The 21138-nt window shown below is 40.4% G+C and overlaps 1 protein-coding gene across 3 annotated transcripts; it reads left to right on the top strand.

The window, feature by feature from the left end:
• The first annotated feature begins 3263 nt into the window (after positions 1-3263).
• Positions 3264-20840, top strand: LOC109201325 (V-set and immunoglobulin domain-containing protein 8). 3 transcript variants are annotated; one of them, XM_025905747.1, is made up of 4 exons: positions 3264-4155; positions 5417-5771; positions 11347-11694; positions 20442-20840. In XM_025905747.1, the coding sequence occupies exons 2-4, from the start codon at positions 5489-5491 to the stop codon at positions 20732-20734; spliced, it is 924 nt and encodes a 307-aa protein (XP_025761532.1). In that variant the 5' UTR covers positions 3264-4155; positions 5417-5488; the 3' UTR covers positions 20735-20840. The 3 variants fall into 3 exon arrangements, with proteins under 3 accessions (XP_025761532.1, XP_025761531.1, XP_019212465.1); XM_025905746.1 differs by having other exon boundaries at positions 3317-4155; positions 5412-5771; positions 20442-20831; XM_019356920.2 differs by lacking the exon at positions 20442-20840 and adding an exon at positions 11933-13656 and having other exon boundaries at positions 3338-4155; positions 5412-5771.
• The last annotated feature ends 298 nt before the right edge of the window (positions 20841-21138 follow it).

Here is a 21138-nt window from a genome sequence, read left to right on the forward strand (position 1 = left end):
GAGGTTCAATTTAGCGTTGAGGTAGTTGCCTTGTTGAAACGAGCTTAGCTTCTGTCTTCCTAGCTTGCGCTGCGCTCAGTGGATCTGCACTCGACAGTGCAGCCTAGGCGGAGTAGTCGAACACAGATCCACTGAGCTCTCAAAACAGACAGCATCGTCAGCAACAGGAACAGCAACAGCGGGAGGCAATGGCCGCAATTCACAGCAGGGCAGGGGTGCCCCTCTGCCTGCATGTGGCGGTGCTACGAGGGAGGCCTTGTTCAGGTGTGGAGTGGGGCGGGACTGTGCGGTGACACGCTGTCAGGAGGAGACAGGTCTGCCACAGGAGCCCCCTCCTTATTCTTCTGGCCGGTGTGGTTTCCATCCCGGAAGAGAAATTCCTCTCCTGTTTCAGATAAGAAACATTCGCCCGCATGTGGCTGGACTGTGGGATTATGGGACTTTGGGGGGGGGGGTTAAGCATATGGGAGATATTTGTTTAGCTTTGTTTTAATAGTCTATAGTTATTTCTGCTGGCAGGGTTTTTAGCGTATTGAGAACACTCTTTTTATTGAATAGGGGGGATTTTAACCTGTATTTGTGATTCTGGCTGTGTTTTTGTGTGTTCAAAGCCAGTTTAGTTTCTGTGTTTTATGTTTGATATCTAACATGAATATAACAATATAGCAATGTTGTGGCTTCTTATCTGAAAACTTGTGTGATAATTTCTGTGTAATCAGGGCTGAACAATGCAAAGCCGCGTGTTCCTGTATAATTCCATGTTAATTACATATTAAAGGAAGAAGCTGAAGAGCCTGGTGTGTCCTGATCTGTTGGCTGGGATGTACCTGCATCATGATGCTAATGCTGGTTAAAATACCAAATAAAACAGACCGATTGAAATGTCTTTACAACATCTCTGAACATCATGTGGGATGGTATAAGACCTATAGATGTGTGCTAGATTTTTCCTTCCTGAATCCTCCAGTAGACAATAATGTCTCTGTTTCCCTCCTCAGAGTTTCTAGAAGCAAAGGTCAGAGGGCGTGCTCTGGGTTCTTCGACCCTTCAGAAAATTGTTAATGTAAATAGACCTGAAGCAACAAGATCAAACTGGTCCTCACATTAACATCAAATCATTCAAAACAAAAGCAGCACTTTATCAAACCATGGCTCCTGTTCACAGGACAAATATCAAACGTCTCAAATAAAAATGTAGCTGAAGTTTAACCGCCTCCTAACAGCACACAAGACAAAGATGTTGTCAGTCAGACTCTTTCAGATGGTGTTACACAGTGGATCAAAGTATTTAGTGTGACCTAGTGAGGACCTAAAGTGAGGACCTTCTATACCGAAGCACTTATAAATGAAACTGAAAGGACAACAGTACCTCAAGACTCAAACAAAACTCATACAAATGTTTAATGCAAGGTGCAAACATAACTCACCTGTTTATAACATTGGGGAAACCTGCAGTCAGCTGAGACTGTAGAAGTCACTTGGATGAGTGACGAAATGTTTCTCCCACAAAACGCTACGTCCAGATGAACAGATTCAACTTTTGGAAACTCACCTGAGGTTTGCATAATACTGAAATGATGGTGGGAGCAGAGTCTTAAGTTTATGGTAGGTGTTTCAGAGAGAATGAGACATACTGAGCAGTTGGAGCCACACTATACTTTAACTTGGCTGCACTGGCTTTATCTGGTGCTGCGTATCATCCTCTGGACATACTGGAACTGTATCGAGCACCACTAGCTCTGAATCAAAGACACGCCTCTGTCCTTCTGTCTGTCCTGCAGATCCCCCCCGATTCCTAAAAGATGAATAGAATAGAATAGAATAGAATAGAATAATCCTTTAACGGAATGCTGCTTCAAATTGCTCATTCCATAAACAAGGACATATAGATCTTCCAGGTCAGCTCTGGTCAACTATACAACTATGATGTTAGGCTAAATGTTTTTAAATTGTTTCAGAAAACAAACACATTCTTATAAGATTAAGGCAATAAAAATGCGACATTATTGTGTATTATTCCTGTCTAAGTTCACATCACTGAAAATAAACTAGTGCTTGATTTTTTAAATTCTATTAGACTTATTTTTATTAAACATATTCAACCACACACACACAGTTAACACAAACCTCCTGCACTCAGATTTCCATCTTTCTAACAAAATTCATACAAGATTCCCACAGTTGGATGAAGGTTTCATACCTGTCCTTAGCAATGTCAGCCAGTGTCTTATACAACATAGTCCATGGGTTGATGTTAACATGAAGTATTTCTAACTGTCTCTTACACATACACTTTTTTAATCCAGACACTTACTATATATAATTAGTAGTAAATAGTAGACATTAGTGATTATTAATTATTTTCCTGTATAAGCTGAACTGACGACTATCCTGTAGCAGATTATGCTACGGTCATTTAAATGAGTAACTTTGCTGAACATATAACAAACTAAAACCCGTCTCTAGCATCCATGTCTGTCACACCAACCCTCTGCATGTCCACCTTCACTACATCCATGAATCTTCTCTGTGGTTTCCATCTTTTCCTCCTGCCATACCTGACAGCTCCATATTTGACATCCTTTGTCTAATATAACCACTACGCATATCCAGATCAGGTCCCCCTCCAGCTTATCTTGGATTTTCCATCCCATCAAACACACATAAGCTACCTTCAGCAAACAAGTCTTTGGTTTAGAGTAGCATGGATCCCCCTGAGCTTTGAAGTGTGAGCAGGGCAGACACCTTACGTTTAGAATAAGAGTGGCTGTGACCATAAGGTCTAAAGAAAGGACATGTGCTGCCACCTGTTGTCTTGTTTTATCACTGAAGCTGTGAAATTATTTAAATCGCTTCAATACATCTTCTACAGTGTTTAGTCTATAACAATAAAATGATCTCTGTTACTTTTAGCTGCTGTTTCTGCTGTTGAATTTTGACTTTAATGACATGAGTCCCCGCCCACGTCGTGTTTATGCGTTTAATTCTCCTATGTTAGATTTGTGTGTGTATTTGGTCACAGCAGAGAGAGCGCAAACTGAGTTACAGCAGCAGACAGATCCTTTTTTGAAACGTTCATTTTCTTGAATACGTATCAAATTCGGGAAAACAGTTATGTTGCACATTTAGATTAAAAGAAATATGTATAAGCCAGTGTGGCTTTGTGAGTCCGCCTTTACTGTATATTCAGCAAATATATAGACATAGTACCGTTACACAGTCTCACACAGCTTTTGTTAGGCGCACTGCAGTATGGCGAGTGGCTTGTTTACTTGCACTTAAGCTCCTCATTTCAGGAGATACTCCCTCTTGTGGCGTAACGGAGGAATAACTACTCTCACCAGCACTGTCTCATTGTAGACTAGGGCACAGATCATTTTACAACCAAAGAGAGTAACATATAACAATCAGAACATTTTAACCACGTATGTGTGTGTGTGTGTGTGTGTCTTTAGGATGAACTAGAAAATAACTGAAATTTCTTTATTTATATTCTCATTTGCTTCTGTTTGTATTTCTACATTTGTTTTCCATGGGTGGAGACTCTGGAGCATGAATGTCTATCAGATGACAAGCTTTGACTGAATTCCAGTCTGATTGGTTCCGCGTGACTTCAGAAACCAGCTGGGCCAAAAGTGGCTGTCCAATCGCCCAGGATCCACGTTAGCTCCTCCTCCCAGTGCAGAAAACACCCACCCACAGTCAGCTGTTCCCTCAGTTGGGACTTCCCCGTCAGTGCTGCGGATCCGCGCTGCTGTGGCGTTTCTTTGTATTTTCAGATTCGGAGATTATTTTTTAGACATATTTGGAATATACTAAAGGCTCTCCAATGGAACGAGACGAGCAGGTGAAACATCTGCGTCCCACCACGGACTATGGAGAGAGGTTCAGGCTCACCCTGACCACTCACAAGTCCTTTTTGGAACAAAGATGGCGACGTCAAATGTCATTTCGACGCATAGGACGTAAGGGGTGGAGCCCTGCATGTCCCGCACTGGAACGTACGGTCCCTTGTGACATGCTGTTCTGTCATACCGGTACCCAGGTGGAATTTCATGCTCCATCGACGGATCTAATGCAAAGGAAGTATGGCTGTGATGCCTTTGGTTCCAGCTGCACTCCTCTCGACTATGGTTTTGGTCCCTGCGTTTAACGGTAAGTTGGAGTTATTTGTTAAGACGTTCCTCCTCGGTGCGTTCGTTGGTGTTCAATTTATACCAGTCGCACCCCAGTGAATTAACCTGGGTTTATCCCTCTATAGATTTTATCAGGTTGTGTGGCTGCATCTGCCAAAATGTGTGCATCACCCTCCTATAATGCACATTAGCAAGGTTTCCTTTTGAAACTAAAAACTACAGATAAATACACAGATCTTTTTCAGTAACAGGGGGTTTCAGAAATTAGCAAGTCAGTTCTGTTACTGTGGTTTTTGGTTATAATCTGATTTATTTAGCAAATAAACCTTTGAGGTAGCACCTCTAATGTACATTATAAAAGGATAAAGTTTTACAGTATTATAGTATCAAAGTCTTTGTCTGAACAAACTGTTCCCATCAGATTATTGTAGTGCACAGTTTAAGGTAAATAGTCTTGCGCACGGTACATTACAATGTCATGAAATAAGCATTTAAATGTGTTTTTTCAGCTTTTGTGATTTGTTGCAATGACTTCAGATCAGTAACAAGTAGAGTAAAGAAACGTAGCCAGGCAAGTGTTTCCTCCTCCTCTATATGCTCTTGTGGATGGGGAAACTTTTTTTGCTGGAGGTAACTACTTTGGCACAACAAATGCGAAGAAACGTGCAAAAACGTACAATAAGCAGCCTCTTTCCAACTTGTCCATGCCTTAATTCTCATGTGTTCTTCATAGCAGTAGCAAATGCATAAAAATAAGGCTTTTATCAAAATACTCAATAAAAATTTCTTCATTGAAAAAGAATAAATATACAGTTCAGTATTGAATATTACATAAAATAAACTATTTACAAAGTTTCTTTGAATGGCAGAAATGCAGAAATGTGTAGCACAGAGCCCAAATGTGCACTTTAAGTCATTTATAATTCTTAACTAGGTTGAGCTGCTTTTCATGACAAACAAGCACAAGAAGAAATTTTAGATTTTAACTGTATTTACAGAGGCTTTAGAGCTTTTCCTACTGATAAAAACCTCAAGGCTGTTCATACTACACAAGGAAGTGACCGCAGACTTTAATGTTGCTGAATTCTCCACATATTTAAACAGTCTCCTTTGATAACACACATCACTGTGTGCTAAATTTCAATATCCAGTGTGTGCTGTAATTCATCTATTTCACCAGATGTCAGTCTATTTGCAGCTCTTGGTGATTAGATTGCAGAAATGAGTAAATTAACTTTTTAATGTCTACAACCCAAACTGTGTCCTCTCATTCAGTCCAGATAAACATCACAGCTGGACAGAACATCACTCTGCCATGTCGAGCTCCAAACAACAACAAAATCATCATAGTTATGGAGTGGAGCAGACCTGATCTGCAAGCGGAATATGTCCTTTGTTATCGCGATGAGCAATTTGATCTAGAATACCAGCATCTATCTTTTAAGAACCGGGTGGACTTGCAGGACAGACAGATGAAGGATGGAGACGTGTCTTTGATTCTGTACAATGTGACGACTGCTGATGCTGGAACATATGAGTGTCGTGTCATCCAGAAAGAAACAAGCCGCAGGAAGAGAGCTCATCTGGATGGCAACCCCATCAGCATCATCTACCTGAGTGTTGTTGATCCTCCAGGTGAGTGAGTAGAGTTGAGTGTGTGTGTGATCAGAGGTGAAGCTGCTTCCTGGTTGTTGATGTTTGTTTGTAAAGATGTTGTTGATGAGACTTTGTAGAAAGCAGCTGGTCTGAGTGATGTGATCAGAGTGCAGTAGATAATGTCTGACAGCAGTTTGAAGAGGAAATGGATTCTGTTCTGTTCTTCACTCATCACCTACCTGACAGCTGACACCTCACACCTGTTTCTCACCTGCAGGTCAGACAGGAGGAGACACAGAGGATGGATCTGTTGGACTGATTGTTGGTCTGTCAGTTCCTGCTGTGGTTCTTGTTGCTGCTGTTGCTGTTTTTTTGATCTACAGACACCATAGCAATCAGAATCAGGATTCATACTAACCTGTTGAAATGCTCTATGTTTGAAACATCTCACAGCTTTTCCACCTGAGTCTCCTGCTGTTGCTCCAAATTCCCAGCGTGTCACTCAACACAGGAACAAACAGATGATCTGAGGACATGGAAATCATGAAATTTGGTTTTCAGGGTTTCAAGGACTGAAAAACTCACAAAAATCCTGGATTATCTTCTGTTCTTCACTCACCACCAGCTGACACCTTCTTCTCACCTGCAGGTCCTCCAGGAGGACATGGAGGGTTTGTGGGACTGGTAGTGAGTCTGTCAGTTGTGGTGTGTTTATTCTTGTACCCAATGATTTGATCTCTAAAAAAAGAAAAGGGAACGGTGCTGAATATGTGATTTCTGCTTCTCAGAGATCCTGTTAAAGTCTAAAGACACTGGGAGGGTTTCAAACTGTTTGGAGCAGGGAAACAGGTACTAATGGTGCAGCACTGGTTTTGTTGTTGTTGTTGCTGTTGCTTTTTTGATCTACAGAAATTATAAACAACACAGTCGAGATTCACATTGTCCTCCCAGTGAACCGCAGGATCAAATGTCTGAGATCTTTCTACAGCTGAATTATGAATCTCCTGTCGCTGATCACAGAGACAGAAATCATCTAAAAATGCACAGAGGCCACCAACACTGCACAAAGGTCCCTGACTTCACTGACACTAAAGTCTGGAAAAAAAAGCATTTTTTTTTTCCGTGGCTACAAACAAGCCAATAGCATCTATCAACATTAAAGCAGCAGCAGCATTACTGACATGTCTCAGTGTTCCTGTAAATTCAGCTTTAAATATGACCAAAACAAACTCCACTGGCTGTCATACATCAGCTTCAGTCGTGTAAGCTTGAATTTTACTCTTATTATTCTTATTGTTTGTGCCAGTCGTGACTTCGCCTGAGTCACAGTGTCACCAAATCTGACACTGTGGCTAAATGAACGTGAGATTTTTTGTGAGGTTCTGTTACAGTCTAATCTCAGAGGTTAAACTAAAGTTCAGGAGAGACTGATGTGATTGTTGAGCACTGAGAGAGAGAGTAGCAGAAGAACAGTTGGAGGCTGTTAAATCTGTATTTGATCCACTGTGGTTTAAAAAAACAAAACAAAACAAAAAAAACGAGCAAACAGACTGACAACAACAATATGAATAACAAGAGCAGGCAGATATTGCATCTGTACCAGTTTAATTGACATCATTTTAAAATGAGGGTCTGAGGTGAGGCTGTCTCCCATAGTTAACCTCCTTATACCCGAACTTTTTCATAGTATGCATTTTTAATTTCTCGTTGCTATTTGGGCTGATTGGGACCCGATGAATGTAAAAACAAAGAATTACCTGATTTCCTTTTTTTTTTTTTCTTCTTTTTTTTGTACCTGATTTTCGTTTTTGAGAAAAGTGAGATCCACATACGAGGACATTCGTTTGACATTTTGATAAAGTAACAGTTTAATGTCCTCGTACATGGATATCAGGCCCTTGTAGAAGAAAATTTGGTCTAGACAACCCAAAATGTGATGTCCACATATGTGGATGCTGCCATGAGGTTCCTCACCTCATCTGCTCTGTGAGTCTTGAATCTCAGGCAAACCACAAATTTTTATCTCAGTGTTGAATAAAGACAGCCAGCAGGTGGCAGCACAACATCTTGAGTCAAGCCAGCAACACATGAACGCCTCACTGTGACCTCTGACCATTTTTTTTTTCAAAAAGGGAAAACTGTAAATGTGAATATTAACAAAGAAACCCTGTTTCTGATCATAGCTTTCACACTTTTAGTGCTGCCTTAAAGACTGAGGCAGACTTTCCCCCTGACCACCAGAGTACTTTCTAACACACAGTCAATCTGAGAAAAACACATTTTATTTATACCTTATTTCACTTCAGTTCAGTTTCACTTTCTTTGGATTCATGCGACACTACAGACAGAGGCCAGCCAAATGAATTTAACCATCTGTTGTGACCACATGGGGGGAAATTATTATGATTATGATTATTTGTATTACATTTAGCTGTTGTCCCTGTGGTTTTCACTTTCATATTTAAAATGGTTTAATTGTTCTCAGTGTCTCTACAGGCTCAGCTGTCTCTCATTTGGGGAGTTTCAGTTATGATATGATTTTGTTTAGCATTATTCTATTAGTTCTGTTATGCTGTTTCGCAAAATAGCTTATTTCTATGATTGTGTATATTAAAATTATTTTTGTCATTTTGGGGGTATTGCAAAAGCCACGTTTTGGAAATTACACCTGTACCTGTGCATCCTTGGCTGCTGGGTTCCTCATAAGAGAGGGGGAGAAAACAAAATCCCATTCGCATTAATCTTTCATTCTTTTCTGTATGACTGGACATTCAAAAGTGCCAAATAAACAAAACCTTTTTTATAAATGCTATTAATTTTATGTTTCAATTTCTGTAAGATGAAGACCCTATAATAATACAGAGAAAACCCCAATAATCAGAGAACCCTCTATTTGTAACCACTTCAGCAACAGTGGGGCAGGAAAAACCCACCTTCTCACCCAACCGATTGTGTCAGAGGTTGGGTGAGAAGTTGGGTTTTCCTGCCCCAGTAGGAAGTCGGAGCAAAAGGCATGATGTCTAATAACTAAACTGACACTCAGTAATAAGGAGAATGTTATTGTGGTTGTGGTTTCTTTGCGGAGTTTTAACACCTCTCACACAGCACAGAACCAGCACAGCTTCTGTCAGCTGGAGATCTTTATATAAAAGCTCTTGAGGTTTCAGAGCTGTGATGTGCAGCTGTTACAGATAAACTAACACTGAATGTGCACTGAGTGGAAAAATTCAAGTAGTAATTTACAAGATCAGCAGTTTTCTGAGACATTGGTTACTTTCTCTTTTGCCTTTTACATAGTATTGGTTCAGTTATTCTGATAAGAACAGGTGGGTGTGTTCTGCAGTCAGTTTGAGGTGGATGGAGGGGAATAATCCACCCTACCCTTTTTATGTGAGTACCTCGAGAGCTGGTAGCTTAAATGACTTGGATGTTAACAGAGAGCGTCTGTCCTGATAGCCGGTGTCTTTGGACCTTGGATTTTCATTGTCCCATCTGCACATAGACAGCCCGGCTATGTTGCAGTTGTGTTGTAGTACAGTCCTCTGCATGCTGCTGCTGGTCTGTGTTCTGGTCAATGCCCATGAAGGTAAGCTGTGAAGCTGCACGCGTGTTGTAATGTATGGAGTAGTTTGGGTGCATTTCTCTAAGGGATGGTCATGTGTCATATGTGCTTAGATTTGAGTGATATAGGAACAAATTTCAGATGTTATAGTTTCAGATTTCATATCCATTAAAAGTGTAGCAGACAAAACTGTAAACAGCATTAAATTGACTTTGAGACCAGGCATAAAGACAATATGAGCCCTCAGTGAAAATACCAGTGTAAAACTAAATAAGTTACCTAAAACGGGATTGTGCTGTTTATCAAAATTTCTGCCAGCTTCTTATTATTAAGTAGAAGGCAGACGACCACAAATCTGTCTTCTTTCAGTGCAGCACAAACAAATTTTACCACAGAGCACAAACCAAACACTGTCTCACAACATCTTCACTGTTGCTGTAAGTGCAAGCACTCAGCATCCTGTAACGGAGTACTGTAAACTGAAACTGACAAGAGGAAGCACTTTTTGTGCATCTTAAAACTAAAGTATATCTTACTCAGTTGCACATTTCTTTAAATCTGAGTGTGCTATTTTTAATAAATGTATAATGTTTTTTTCTTATGTTGTAAATTTGTGCTATAAAGTCTGTTATTCTTTACTTTTGTGCCAATCTGCCTGCTGTAACCCCTGAATTTCCCTAGTGAGGGACCATAAAGGATATTTCTATTCTATTCTTTTTTTGTGTTTACCTGCAAATATAATTAATAATAAGTCATTTGATTATTTCAGATAGTAATTGGAACATGATTAACTCAGATGACAACAGAGAAAAAGTGAGATCTATTGTACAATATAAAGCGCCTTGAGGCGACTTTTGTTGTGATTTGGCGCTATATAAATAAAATTGAATTGAATTGAATTGAAGGAAAAACACTGACCTTTTTTGATGTTACAAGTTAATGTGAAAATGTTCGTTCTAGTGGAATGCACAGTCCTCCGTCAGCATGTCAATGTGCAAATGAGTTGAAAGTTGCATTTTTTAAGAAATACACTTCACCAGAAAAGACAACACAATTGTATCGGTGATGTGGTTTCTCTCTCTGTGGTTGACACATAAACCACAAACTTTTCATCACTGACTCAGTGAGGTAGTTCAACAGCTACTGCACATCGATTGCAGCTCTCTAATCATCACCATGTGTGTTCATGTGTTTCACCAAGGAGAACGAAAAAGATCATCTCTTAGATCATCCTGTAAATCCATAATATAAAAGCACTCTGTAACAGGAGAATGACAGAACCACACCCATCTCAGCACTTTCTAACACACTTTTATTTACGGTTGCTGTTCTAACACTGGCTGTAGCTTTACAGCTGCCAGCCAGACACCAACAACAACAGCACTGCAGCACCTAGTTCAGCCTTTAGGCCGGGGAGGCGTGATTGCACTAAGGTGCAGCAGCATCGCAGAACACACCCCGCTAGCACTCTTACAGCCTGTTGAAAGCAAACTATTGATAAACTCTGACCTGTTTTTATTTTCATACTGATCCTTTTAAATAATGTGTACATTTGTAAGTCAGTGTTCTGGTTAAAATTCATGTAAGCTTTTGTCATTTGTAACCGTACCTATGAAGATAAAAGATGAAGCATATTTACTTGAGACAAAACAATATTGCATCATGGTCTGTTATTGAGCAGACACCCAGCTGTGTTTAGTTGTGATGACTGAAGTGGACAACTGAACAAGATGTGTGACCAAAGTGGAATAAATACACAAATGTCACCAGTTAAAGCAAAAGAAAAAGTCAGTTTTACACTTCAATTGGGAAAGGATTTTTCTCCCATGAAAAATCTAAATATAAATCTCACTGTAAACAAATGATGTAATGATAATCTAGGCAGTTATTTTAAAGGCAGTCCAAATAAAGAGAGACAGAGCCATAACTTCAATTTCAGCATCCTGTGTGAGCTGTACTGCCTGTGGCTCTGCAGGAATCAGTGGTCTCTGCTCCAGAAGTGAGTGATACTGTTGATGTTGTTAACTTTCCATTTTGTTTCCTCTTTTTCAGACGTAAACACCACAGCTGGACAGAACGTTATTCTGACGTGTCGAGCTCCAAACTACAATATCATAGTTGCAGATTGGAGCAGAGCTGACCTGGGATCAGAATATGTTCTTTTGTACCGGGATGGATGTTTTGATCCAGAAAACCAGCATCCATCTTTTAAGAACCGGGTGGATCTGCAGGACAGACAGATGAAGGATGGAGACGTGTCTTTGATTCTGAAGAATGTGACGATTAATGACACTGGAACATACGAGTGTCGTGTTGCGAACAGAAGAACAAACCGTGGGAAAAGAGCTGTTTTGAAGAGCAACCCCATCAGCATCATCCACCTGAGTGTTGATCCTCCAGGTGAGTGAGTAGAGCTGAGTGTGTGTGTGATCAGAGGTGAAGCTGCTTCCTGGTTGTTGATGTTTGTTTCTAAAGATGTTGTTGATGAGACTTTGTAGAAAGCAGCTGGTCTGAGTGATGTGATCAGAGTGCAGTAGATAATGTCTGACAGCAGTTTGAAGAGGAAATGGATTCTGTTCTGTTCTTCACTCATCACCTACCTGACAGCTGACACCTCACACCTGTTTCTCACCTGCAGGTCAGCCAGGAGGACACACAGAGGATGGAGGGAAGGAGGACATAGTCAGTAGAGGACGTCCTGGTCTGTCAGCTTTTGCTGTGATTTGTGTTGTGATAGCTGCTTTTGTGATCTCTGGAAAATTGAAAAACACAAATTCCTCAATTCCGTCTCCTGAACAACAGGAAGCCTAAAAAAAAAATGTTTACCAAGGACCCGACACACAGAGTGTTTTGCTGTGCTCAGATTTTTTTATTTTGTTTTTTTGTTCAGTTCTTTGGGCTAAGGCCCTCTTGCACCAGGACGCAGCTCCTTCGTCATCTCCTCCTCTGCACACTCACGCACCTCGTCCATCTCTGCCACCACTATGCATATAGGGAGAGGGAGTCATCAGTCACAGCACACACACCTGTACCACCCCTCCAATGCAGCAGGGCAGAGACCACACCCCAGCCACAACAAGCTCTTTGCTTTTTGCTTTTTCTTTGTCTGCAGACAAACCAGTTTACTATAACAGTATAGACACGTCTGGGCATTCGCGGAGCGTCAGCTCTCATACAGGACATCAGTCTCAGTCATGTGTAATGTTTGCTTTTATTATTCTTATTGTTTGTGTTAGTCAAATCTGACACTGTGAATAAATGAAGTTGTGGTTTCTTTCAGATTCTGTTACTGTTTAATCTCAGAGGTTAAACTGAGGTCCAGAAGTGTCTGATGTGATTTTAGAGCACTCTGTAAGAACATACGATCATGTTACATCATTTATTTATTGGACACAGAAGCACTGATTATTTTTCTCTGCTGTTATGAAGTGTTAAAGGTGAAATCACAATTTTCCACCTTTAAGATTGTGTGATCCTCTGATTACTCTGAAGTGCTGAGCTAAGCTATGCTGTGGCTTTACTCTGTGAAAGGAAAAGTTCTGTTAGTATCTGAAGGTATCCTGTAACTCGAGCTGTCAGATTCATGCAGATAAATGTTGAGAGTTGAAAGTTGATTCTTGTCTTCTTGCTGTAATTGAGCTGAACAACTGTTAAAGAACAAACACACAAATGGCAACAGTCATTCACAGAGAAATCAGTGAGGACAGTCTGATGTTTATCTCTTCATATCTGATAAAAGCTTTTAAATCAGGCTTCTTATCAGTTGTTTGTAGAGTTTTCAATAATAAATAAAGATTTTGACAGTAAGCTATTTTTTCCTGTGTGACATAGATGAGCTCTTAAAGCTCAGTCTATGCTTGTAGGACAAGAAAGGCAACAACGGTCTGAACCAACCTCGGCTGTAATTTGTCCAGCCCATAGTCAACCATGACCAATTGGCCAATCCAACACCTCTCACTGTTTAAATCGTTACAAAAACAAACAAACAAAAAAACATCAGCCCATAAAATTGGACAAAAACCAGGTAGGCCGATGGCCAGTCCAGCTATGGTGCAGCTCATGAACACTTTGTCACGAGTGCCAATAAAGATAAGCTTCTACTGAAAGTCAGACTTCAGCCTGTTTTCCTCATATTTTTACCAAGATTATGTTTTCTGAACCCACAGAGAGGATGGGAATGATGTTTGTCTGATGATACAAACCTGTAAGCCTGTAAATAAATGACTCAGCAAAACACAAACACAACTGGTCAAAATGTTAATTTCGTAACAACATCATCCTCAGTTAAAGCAGAAATAAGTTGGAGAAGGAAAGTTCACATTTTCTCCTCCTGCAGTGTTTCATTAAAGTTCTTTGCCTTAATGTTTCCTGTTTGTCACTCTGTTGGTTGTCACTTTGTCTGGTTGTAATACTGTGAACAGGATGTTGTGAGAATTAATAATTAACCAGAAACACAAGGTCATAATTCTCTTTGTGAGGGAGGAGGTATAGCCACAGCCCCCCCCCCCCCCCGGTCGTGTCCAAATTCATAGGCTGCATCCTCCTGAGGCCGGATTTGACCGATTACATCACAGCAACGTGCCAAAGGCTGTCCAAATTCATAGACTCCTCTGAATGCAGCCGACAAATGCGTCCAGAATTCATAGCGTGGCCCAGCCAACTCCAGTTTCAAGCAATGGCAGCCGCTACTAAGTTCAAATCTGAAGGCTAGACCATCCAATTTCACAGCCGTTTACTTCCGGCCTACCCGACCTTCTGAGGACCCGGCCCACGTAGACCGCGAAGGCCGGGTCCTCAGGAGGATGCAGCCCATGAATTTGGACACGACCTTTGTATATAAGATGTAAGGGCAGTGGCCACAATTCAGAGATGATCCTAGTGTTTCACTGGGATGCTCTCTCCGCATTGCAATGTGTTTATTAAACTCAATTCAAATCAAGCGCACCAGGTGTGTTGCAGGTTATTGTTAAAATTTCCACAACACTTCAGCCTGAGCTTTAAAATGTGAGCAAAACAGGCCTCGAGGTGAAGAGTGATGGTAGTTAAGTGCTGTTATTAGGTGTTAATGAGGAGAAAAGAGATGTGCTGCCACCTGTTTGCTGTGATTAAACGTGTACATGAGATTTTATTCCCTTGTTCTCATGGATAAATTAACTTTAAAACATATTCTACCAAAAAATGGTTTGTGAATGACAGAAATAAATAATACTAACAGCTACTCCTGGGGACTTTATTATGTACACTGTTACACTTGACCTCATAAAATTCAGCAGACAGATGTCGCAGCTGTGCCTGACGTCATGTTTCATTGTGGTGTGTGTGTTTGGCACCACAGGGCCACCGTACATTGATCTAAAATGACATTTCTCGTTTTAAAACTTTCTCAGTGAATCCATTCTGCACCTTGAAGGTGAGTTAAATGCTGGCTCACATGTTGTTGCATTAGAGGATCAGACGGAGCTTTAAGAGCCAAACAGCTTTTTTCACTAGCTGGGCCACGTCCTCATTTTAGGTTTGTCAGCGTTTTAGTCGGTAAAAGTGAATGCTTTGACATGAATTGAGCTGCTGTTTGGGGAAGGTCTCGAAGGGGACTGGCGATGGCTCCCGGGCCTGGCAGATCCCCATGTACTGCTCCAGCTTACTTACCTTGGATCCTCATTCCCCTTAAACACACACACAAGTTACCTTGTGATGCAGAAGCAACAGAGGAGAACATCCAGAGCATAGTGGTGAAAGAAGAAGAACAAACAAGTCTTTGGTTTATAGCATGGATCTCGTGAGCTTTGAAGGGTGAGCAGAGCAGTGGAAGAGAGGCCGTGATCATAAGGTGTCAAGAAAGGACCTGTGCTGCCACATGTTGGCTGGTTTTGTCACTGAATGTGTGAAATTCTTTAAATCACTTTAATACATTTTCTACAGTGTTCAGGCTATAAAACTAAAATGATCTGTTAATTTAAGTGGAATTTTGACTTTAATGCCATGAGTCACCGCCCATGTTGTGTTTATGTGTTTCTTTGTATTTTTAGATTCTCAGATTATTTTTTTATATATGTGGAATATACCGAAGACTTTTCAATGGAACAAGACGAGCAGATGAAACATCTGCTTCCCACCAGGGATTATGGAGAGAGATTAAGTCCCAACCCGACCAATAGCACGTCCTCTTTGGAACCAAGATAGTGATAGAAATTTTGAGGTGTAGGATGTAAGAGGTTAAGCCACGCAAGGTGAGTGCATCCCACACTGGAGCGTCCAGTGTGCTGTGACGTGCTGTGCTGCTGTACCGGTGCAAGTCGAATTTTATGCTTCATCGACCGATCTAATGTAAAGGAAATATGGCTATGATGCCCTTGCTCCCCACTGCACTCCTTTAGACTGTGGTTTCGGTTCCTGGTTTGGTTTCTGCGTTTACAGGTAAGTTGGAATCATTTGTTAAGTTGTTCCGCCTTGGTGTGTTTGTTGATGTTCAATTTAAATCAGTCTTACAGAAGGCTATTTAGGAAAAGAAAAAAATGTTATGCAAAATTTTACAAAAAATAAACTTCTCTACATTTGCTTGTTGTTTATTCTGAACAGTATACAAGTTACAGTGGGCCATAAGCAACGTCAAAAACTAAAAAATCAAAAAAACCTATTTGAAGCAAGTGCCAAGTGCACCTTTTCAAACTTGCCCCCTCCCCTGCCCTCCTCTCGATACACCAGCCATTTTCAGGCTACCACCAGCATGCTCTCTTGCAGGCCTGCTGTCATAGAGGATTTGCAGCCTCTAGGGTCGGGGTGTCAATCGCACAACCCACGACATGAGTTTATATGTCTGTTATTAATGGCCTGTCTGTTATGTGGAGCCGAATCTTCAGCCCTGCTGAGAATACATGCAGGCTGGCATGGGGGGTTATTTTGATGGGTACGCCATGTGGCCAATCACAGACTGACATCATGTGATCATGTGGAAGAAGAAAGGGGGCAAAATTTGCTGTGTACTACAATAAGCTGCTGGAAATAGTTTGTTCAGATAGAGACTTTGATACTAATACTGTAAAACCACACGTGATCATATCAACACGTCGCTCCCCGGTGAATTAGCCTGAGCTCATCCTTCTATACTCCACATTAGTGGTACTTTCCTGCTGTCAGTATTTTCCCACAGATGTAATTTATAACTGACATTGTTTAATACAATATAATGACAGAGTCAGACGTATGTTTTACAGTTCTAGCTCTGTCTGTTTAGATTTCTACATTATAATCATTATAATTCATCCGATATAAATTGTAAATTATATAAATTACAGATTAATCTTAACAGTAGGTCAAACTGTATAAAAGGTTGTGCCACAAAATACTCCCAACTTAATTACGACTTAATATATTGTAGTTGAGATAATATAGGATAAAAAACAGTTCTTGGTTCTGCTTAATAGCAAACCTAGAAACTTTTACTTTAACAAACATCAATAAAAACCTGCTTGTTAACTGTGGTTAACCAGGTCAAAGAAAGGTCACGATAATTTAATCTGTTATTGCAAATTAGGGCGACATATTATCATTTTGCCATTGTGTGTGCTTTAATATATGAATTGGTGACATTTATAAATGCTACGAAGTTGCTGTTATTACCTTCAATGAATTTCTCTTTTTCCGTGAAAAACGCTGGATACTCGCCTTTTAGTTTATATGAAACCAAAGTCTTGTACTCTTCTGGTTCCATCCTCTTGTGGTGTTGTTTTTGTTTTGTTTTTTAATTGTAAATTAATTTTCTCGTTAGGTCAGGAGCACTCAGGTAAGACAAATTTTCAGTTCTTACACATAACGTGAACTAATTTGCATAATTGAGGAGGAAAACCCACGTGACCTAAGATGTTGGAAAACTGTGTCAATGTGTCAATATAGGTCAACCAAATAGGCCTGTATTGAGATTATTTTGGTCATTGGGGCGTATTGCAAAAGCCACATTTTAAATCACCTGTAGCTGTGCATCCTTGGCTGCTGGGTCCCTGATAAGAGAGAAAACAAAATCCCATTTCACATTAATGTGTCATTCTTTTTTGTTGATTTTTGTAGAAAAGCATCAATGACTGGACATTCAAAGGTGTCAAATAAAGAAACCCCTTTTTTAAAATGCTGTTGGTTTTATGTTTCAATTTATGTAAGATAAAGAGAGAACCCCAACAATCAGCGACCCTCTCTGGGCAACCACTTCGGTGACAATGGGGAAGTGAAATCTCCCTTTTAACAGGAAGAACCCTCCTGCTCAAACAGGGTCTGTTGTCACCAGTTGAGGGGAGGAAGACCAAACAAAAGACATGCTGTGGCAAGATTAATAATAACCAATGATTCAATAAAGAGTGTGTAATAAAAGCATGAGTAATAAAAGCATGAGAAAGCAAGAAAGCGTTGGTTATTGTGGTTGCAGCTTCTAACACAGTGCTGCCTTCTACACTGAGTCATGAATCGGTCATTACAGACTTTTTACAGGATTTCAACACCTCAGTGAGCTAGAACATTTTTTTTTTAAGTTTAAAGTTAAATCATTTGTACGTGCTTATAGCAGTTTTTTCCCCCCTTGAATTCCACCACCTAAAACAGGGTTAAAGTAACACAGTGTTAGTCTCAACCCATCCAGCCTCAATATGCTTACTTGACACCACTACTTGATATTAAGTCACGCTTAACAATTGCAGCTTGCTGCTATCAGTTCAAGCTGGAAATGGCTATATTTAAAGGAAAACATGACAACAATAATAACAATGATAAAACTAGAGATACTTCGCCTCGTGTGTTTTATACATATAAAAAACTTGCTTCCTTACCAAGTTCAATGCTTTAAGTCATGGTAATTTCAACAAATCTTTAATTTAAAAAAAAACCCTGAACAGTCAGCTGTTCTTGCGGTTGCCTGTGCAGCACTAAAAAGCTACCTTTAGTTCTCTGTTGTATTTAGGATATACTGAATGTATTTTAATCAGCCAAGGCGAGCGCGTGGAACAACTGGCTCCCATCACGAACATTGGCGGGAGATTAATGGAGAGGTAAGTTAAGTTTACACTGTTTGTCAGTGTCACGATTAGATCGATCTAATCGGGACACTGGTCATGACACCTGGTTAAAAAAACTGAACTGTAGACTGGCGGATGGCTTCCACACAGCCTACAATAGAAGCCAAGAACTGTCGTTCTAAAAAAAGAATCATCTCCCTTTTATCTGTAGCAATGTCTGGTTGTGCTCAATAAATGACTAAATGATCAGAGGCAAACAGGCGACCACAGGTCGTGTTCGCCACGTACACAGAATATTATTATGAACTTTTCTTTTTCTTCACACCCAGCAATAAATCTTCCTGTCAGCTGGAGATCTTTATGTAAAAGCTCTTGAGGTTTCAGGACTGTGACGTGCAACTGTTACAAATAAACTAACTGTGAATGTGCACTGAGTGGAATTCACAAGATAATAATTCACAAGATCACTTCCTCTTTGTCCCCTCTTACATAGTATTGTTTCTGTTGTTCCAATAAGAACACTTGGGTGTTTTTGGCAGTCAGTTTTGCGTGGTTGGAGGGGGATCATCCACTCTACCCTTTTTATGTGAGTACATCGAGAGCTGGTAGCTTAAATAACTTGGATGTTAACAGAGAGAGCGTCTGTCCTGATAGCCGGTGTCTTTGGACCTTGGATTTTCATTGTCCCATCTACACATAGACAGCCTGACTATGTTGCAGTTGTGTTGTAGTACAGTCCTCTGCATGCTGCTGCTGGTCGCTGTTCTGGTCAATGCCTATGAAGGTAAGCTGTGAAGCTACACATGTGTTGTAATGTATGGAGTAGTTTGGGTGCATTTCTCTAAGGGATGGTCATGTGTCATATGTGCTTAGATTTGAGTGATATGGGAACAAATTCCAGATGTTACAGTTTCAGATTTCATATCCATTAAAAGTGTAGCGGAAAGAACTGTAAATGGCATTAAACTGACTTTGAGACCAGGCATAAAGACAATATGGCCACAAATCTGTCTTCTTTCAGTGCAGCACTGGCAGAGCACAAACCAAACACTGTATCACAACATCTTCACTGTTGTTGTAAGTGCAAGCACTCAGCGTCCTGTGACGTTAACTTCTGTGAATCTGACAAGAAGAAGCACTTCTTAAAACAAAAAAATATCTTACTCAGTTGCACATTTCTTTCAATCCGAGTGTGCTATTTTTAACAAATGTTATTTTTTCTCTTACGTTGTAAATTTGCCCTGTACAGTCCCTTATTTCTTGTCTTTTTATTTTAAATTCGTTGCTTTTGTGTAAATCTGCCTGCTGGAACCCCTGAATTTCTCTAGAGAGGGTTCATAAAGGATATTTAACACTAAAGGACAACCACTGATCTTTTTGATGTAAAGCCAGTCCACACGAAGAGGGACAGAGCCAAAACTAACAAAACCTCACTGTGTTGAATTTCAGCATCCTGTGTGAGCTGTACTGCCTGTGGCTCTGCAGGAATCAGTGGTTTTTGCTCCAGAAGTGAGCGATGCTGTCGATGTCGTTAACTTTCCATTTTGTTTCGTCTCTTTCAGACATAAACATCACAGCTGGACAGAACGTTATTCTGACATGTCGAGCTCCAAACTACAATATCATAGTTGCAGATTGGAGCAGAGCTGACCTGGGATCAGAATATGTTCTTTTGTACCGGGATGGATGTTTTGATCCAGAAAACCAGCATCCATCTTTTAAGAACCGGGTGGATCTGCAGGACAGACAGATGAAGGATGGAGACGTGTCTTTGATTCTGAAGAATGTGACGATTAATGACACTGGAACATACGAGTGTCGTGTCATACACAGAAGAAAACACCGTGGAAAAAGAGCTGTTTTGAAAAATAACCCCATCAGCATTATCAGCCTGAGTGTTGTTGATCCTCCAGGTGAGTGAGTAGAGTTGAGTGTGTGTGTGATCAGAGGTGAAGCTGCTTCCTGGTTGTTGATGTTTGTTTCTAAAGATGTTGTTGATGAGACTTTGTAGAAAGCAGCTGGTCTGAGTGATGTGATCAGAGTGCAGTAGATAATGTCTGACAGCAGTTTGAAGAGGAAATGGATTCTGTTCTGTTCTTCACTCATCACCTACCTGACAGCTGACACCTCACACCTGTTTCTCACCTGCAGGTCAGACAGGAGGAGACACAGAGGATGGAGGGAAGGAGGATGGAGGGAAGAAGGATGGAAGGAAAGAGGATGGAGGACATGGAGAGGATGCATCTGTTGGATTGAAACTTGGCCTGTTACTTTCTGCTGTGCTTGCTGTTGTTGCTGTTTTGTTTTGTTTTTTTATCTACAGAAGTTATAAACAACAGAGTCGAGATTCACATCGTCCTTCTTCTGTACCGCTGTGTCTGAGATCTTTCTACGGCCAAAGTCTGAATCTCCTGTTTCTGAACACAGAGACAGAAATCAAGTAAAAACAGACAACAAACTCTACTGGCTGTCATACACGACACCCGTTTCATCAGCACTGAGAGAGCAGCAGAACATTTGGAGGCTGTTAAATCTGTATTTGATTTTAGTTTTTAAAAACTGAGCAAACAGAAACAGGCCTTAAAGTTATCGTGGAGTATTATTGAGGAGAAAGGGGGTGTGCTGCCACCTGTTGGTTGTAGTTTTTTTTACCGATAGTCACTTGGACGATGTTGCAGTTTAGTATTGACTGTTATTTACTGTATATTTTATTATCTATTTTAATCTTAATATTTATTATTATTTAATTTTCTTTGTCATTTTAATTGGTTTTAACTTCTATCACAGTTTTTTACTGGAAAGTACTTTTGTCAACCTTGTTTTTAAAGTGCTCTATAAATAAAGTTGG

Source organism: Oreochromis niloticus, linkage group LG3 (genome assembly GCF_001858045.2).
Source record: "Oreochromis niloticus isolate F11D_XX linkage group LG3, O_niloticus_UMD_NMBU, whole genome shotgun sequence".
NCBI classification, from domain to species: Eukaryota; Metazoa; Chordata; class Actinopteri; order Cichliformes; family Cichlidae; genus Oreochromis; species Oreochromis niloticus.

Bases quoted from the DNA above. Each gene is read 5' to 3' on its own strand.
- LOC109201325 (XM_025905746.1), top strand. From the start codon at position 4,089: ATGGCTGTGATGCCTTTGGTTCCAGCTGCACTCCTCTCGACTATGGTT. The intron at 4,156-5,411 runs GTAAGTTGGAGT...CCTCTCATTCAG, and splicing joins TTTGGTCCCTGCGTTTAACG to TCCAGATAAACATCACAGCT. The intron at 5,772-11,346 runs GTGAGTGAGTAG...CCTCTTTTTCAG, and splicing joins GAGTGTTGTTGATCCTCCAG to ACGTAAACACCACAGCTGGA.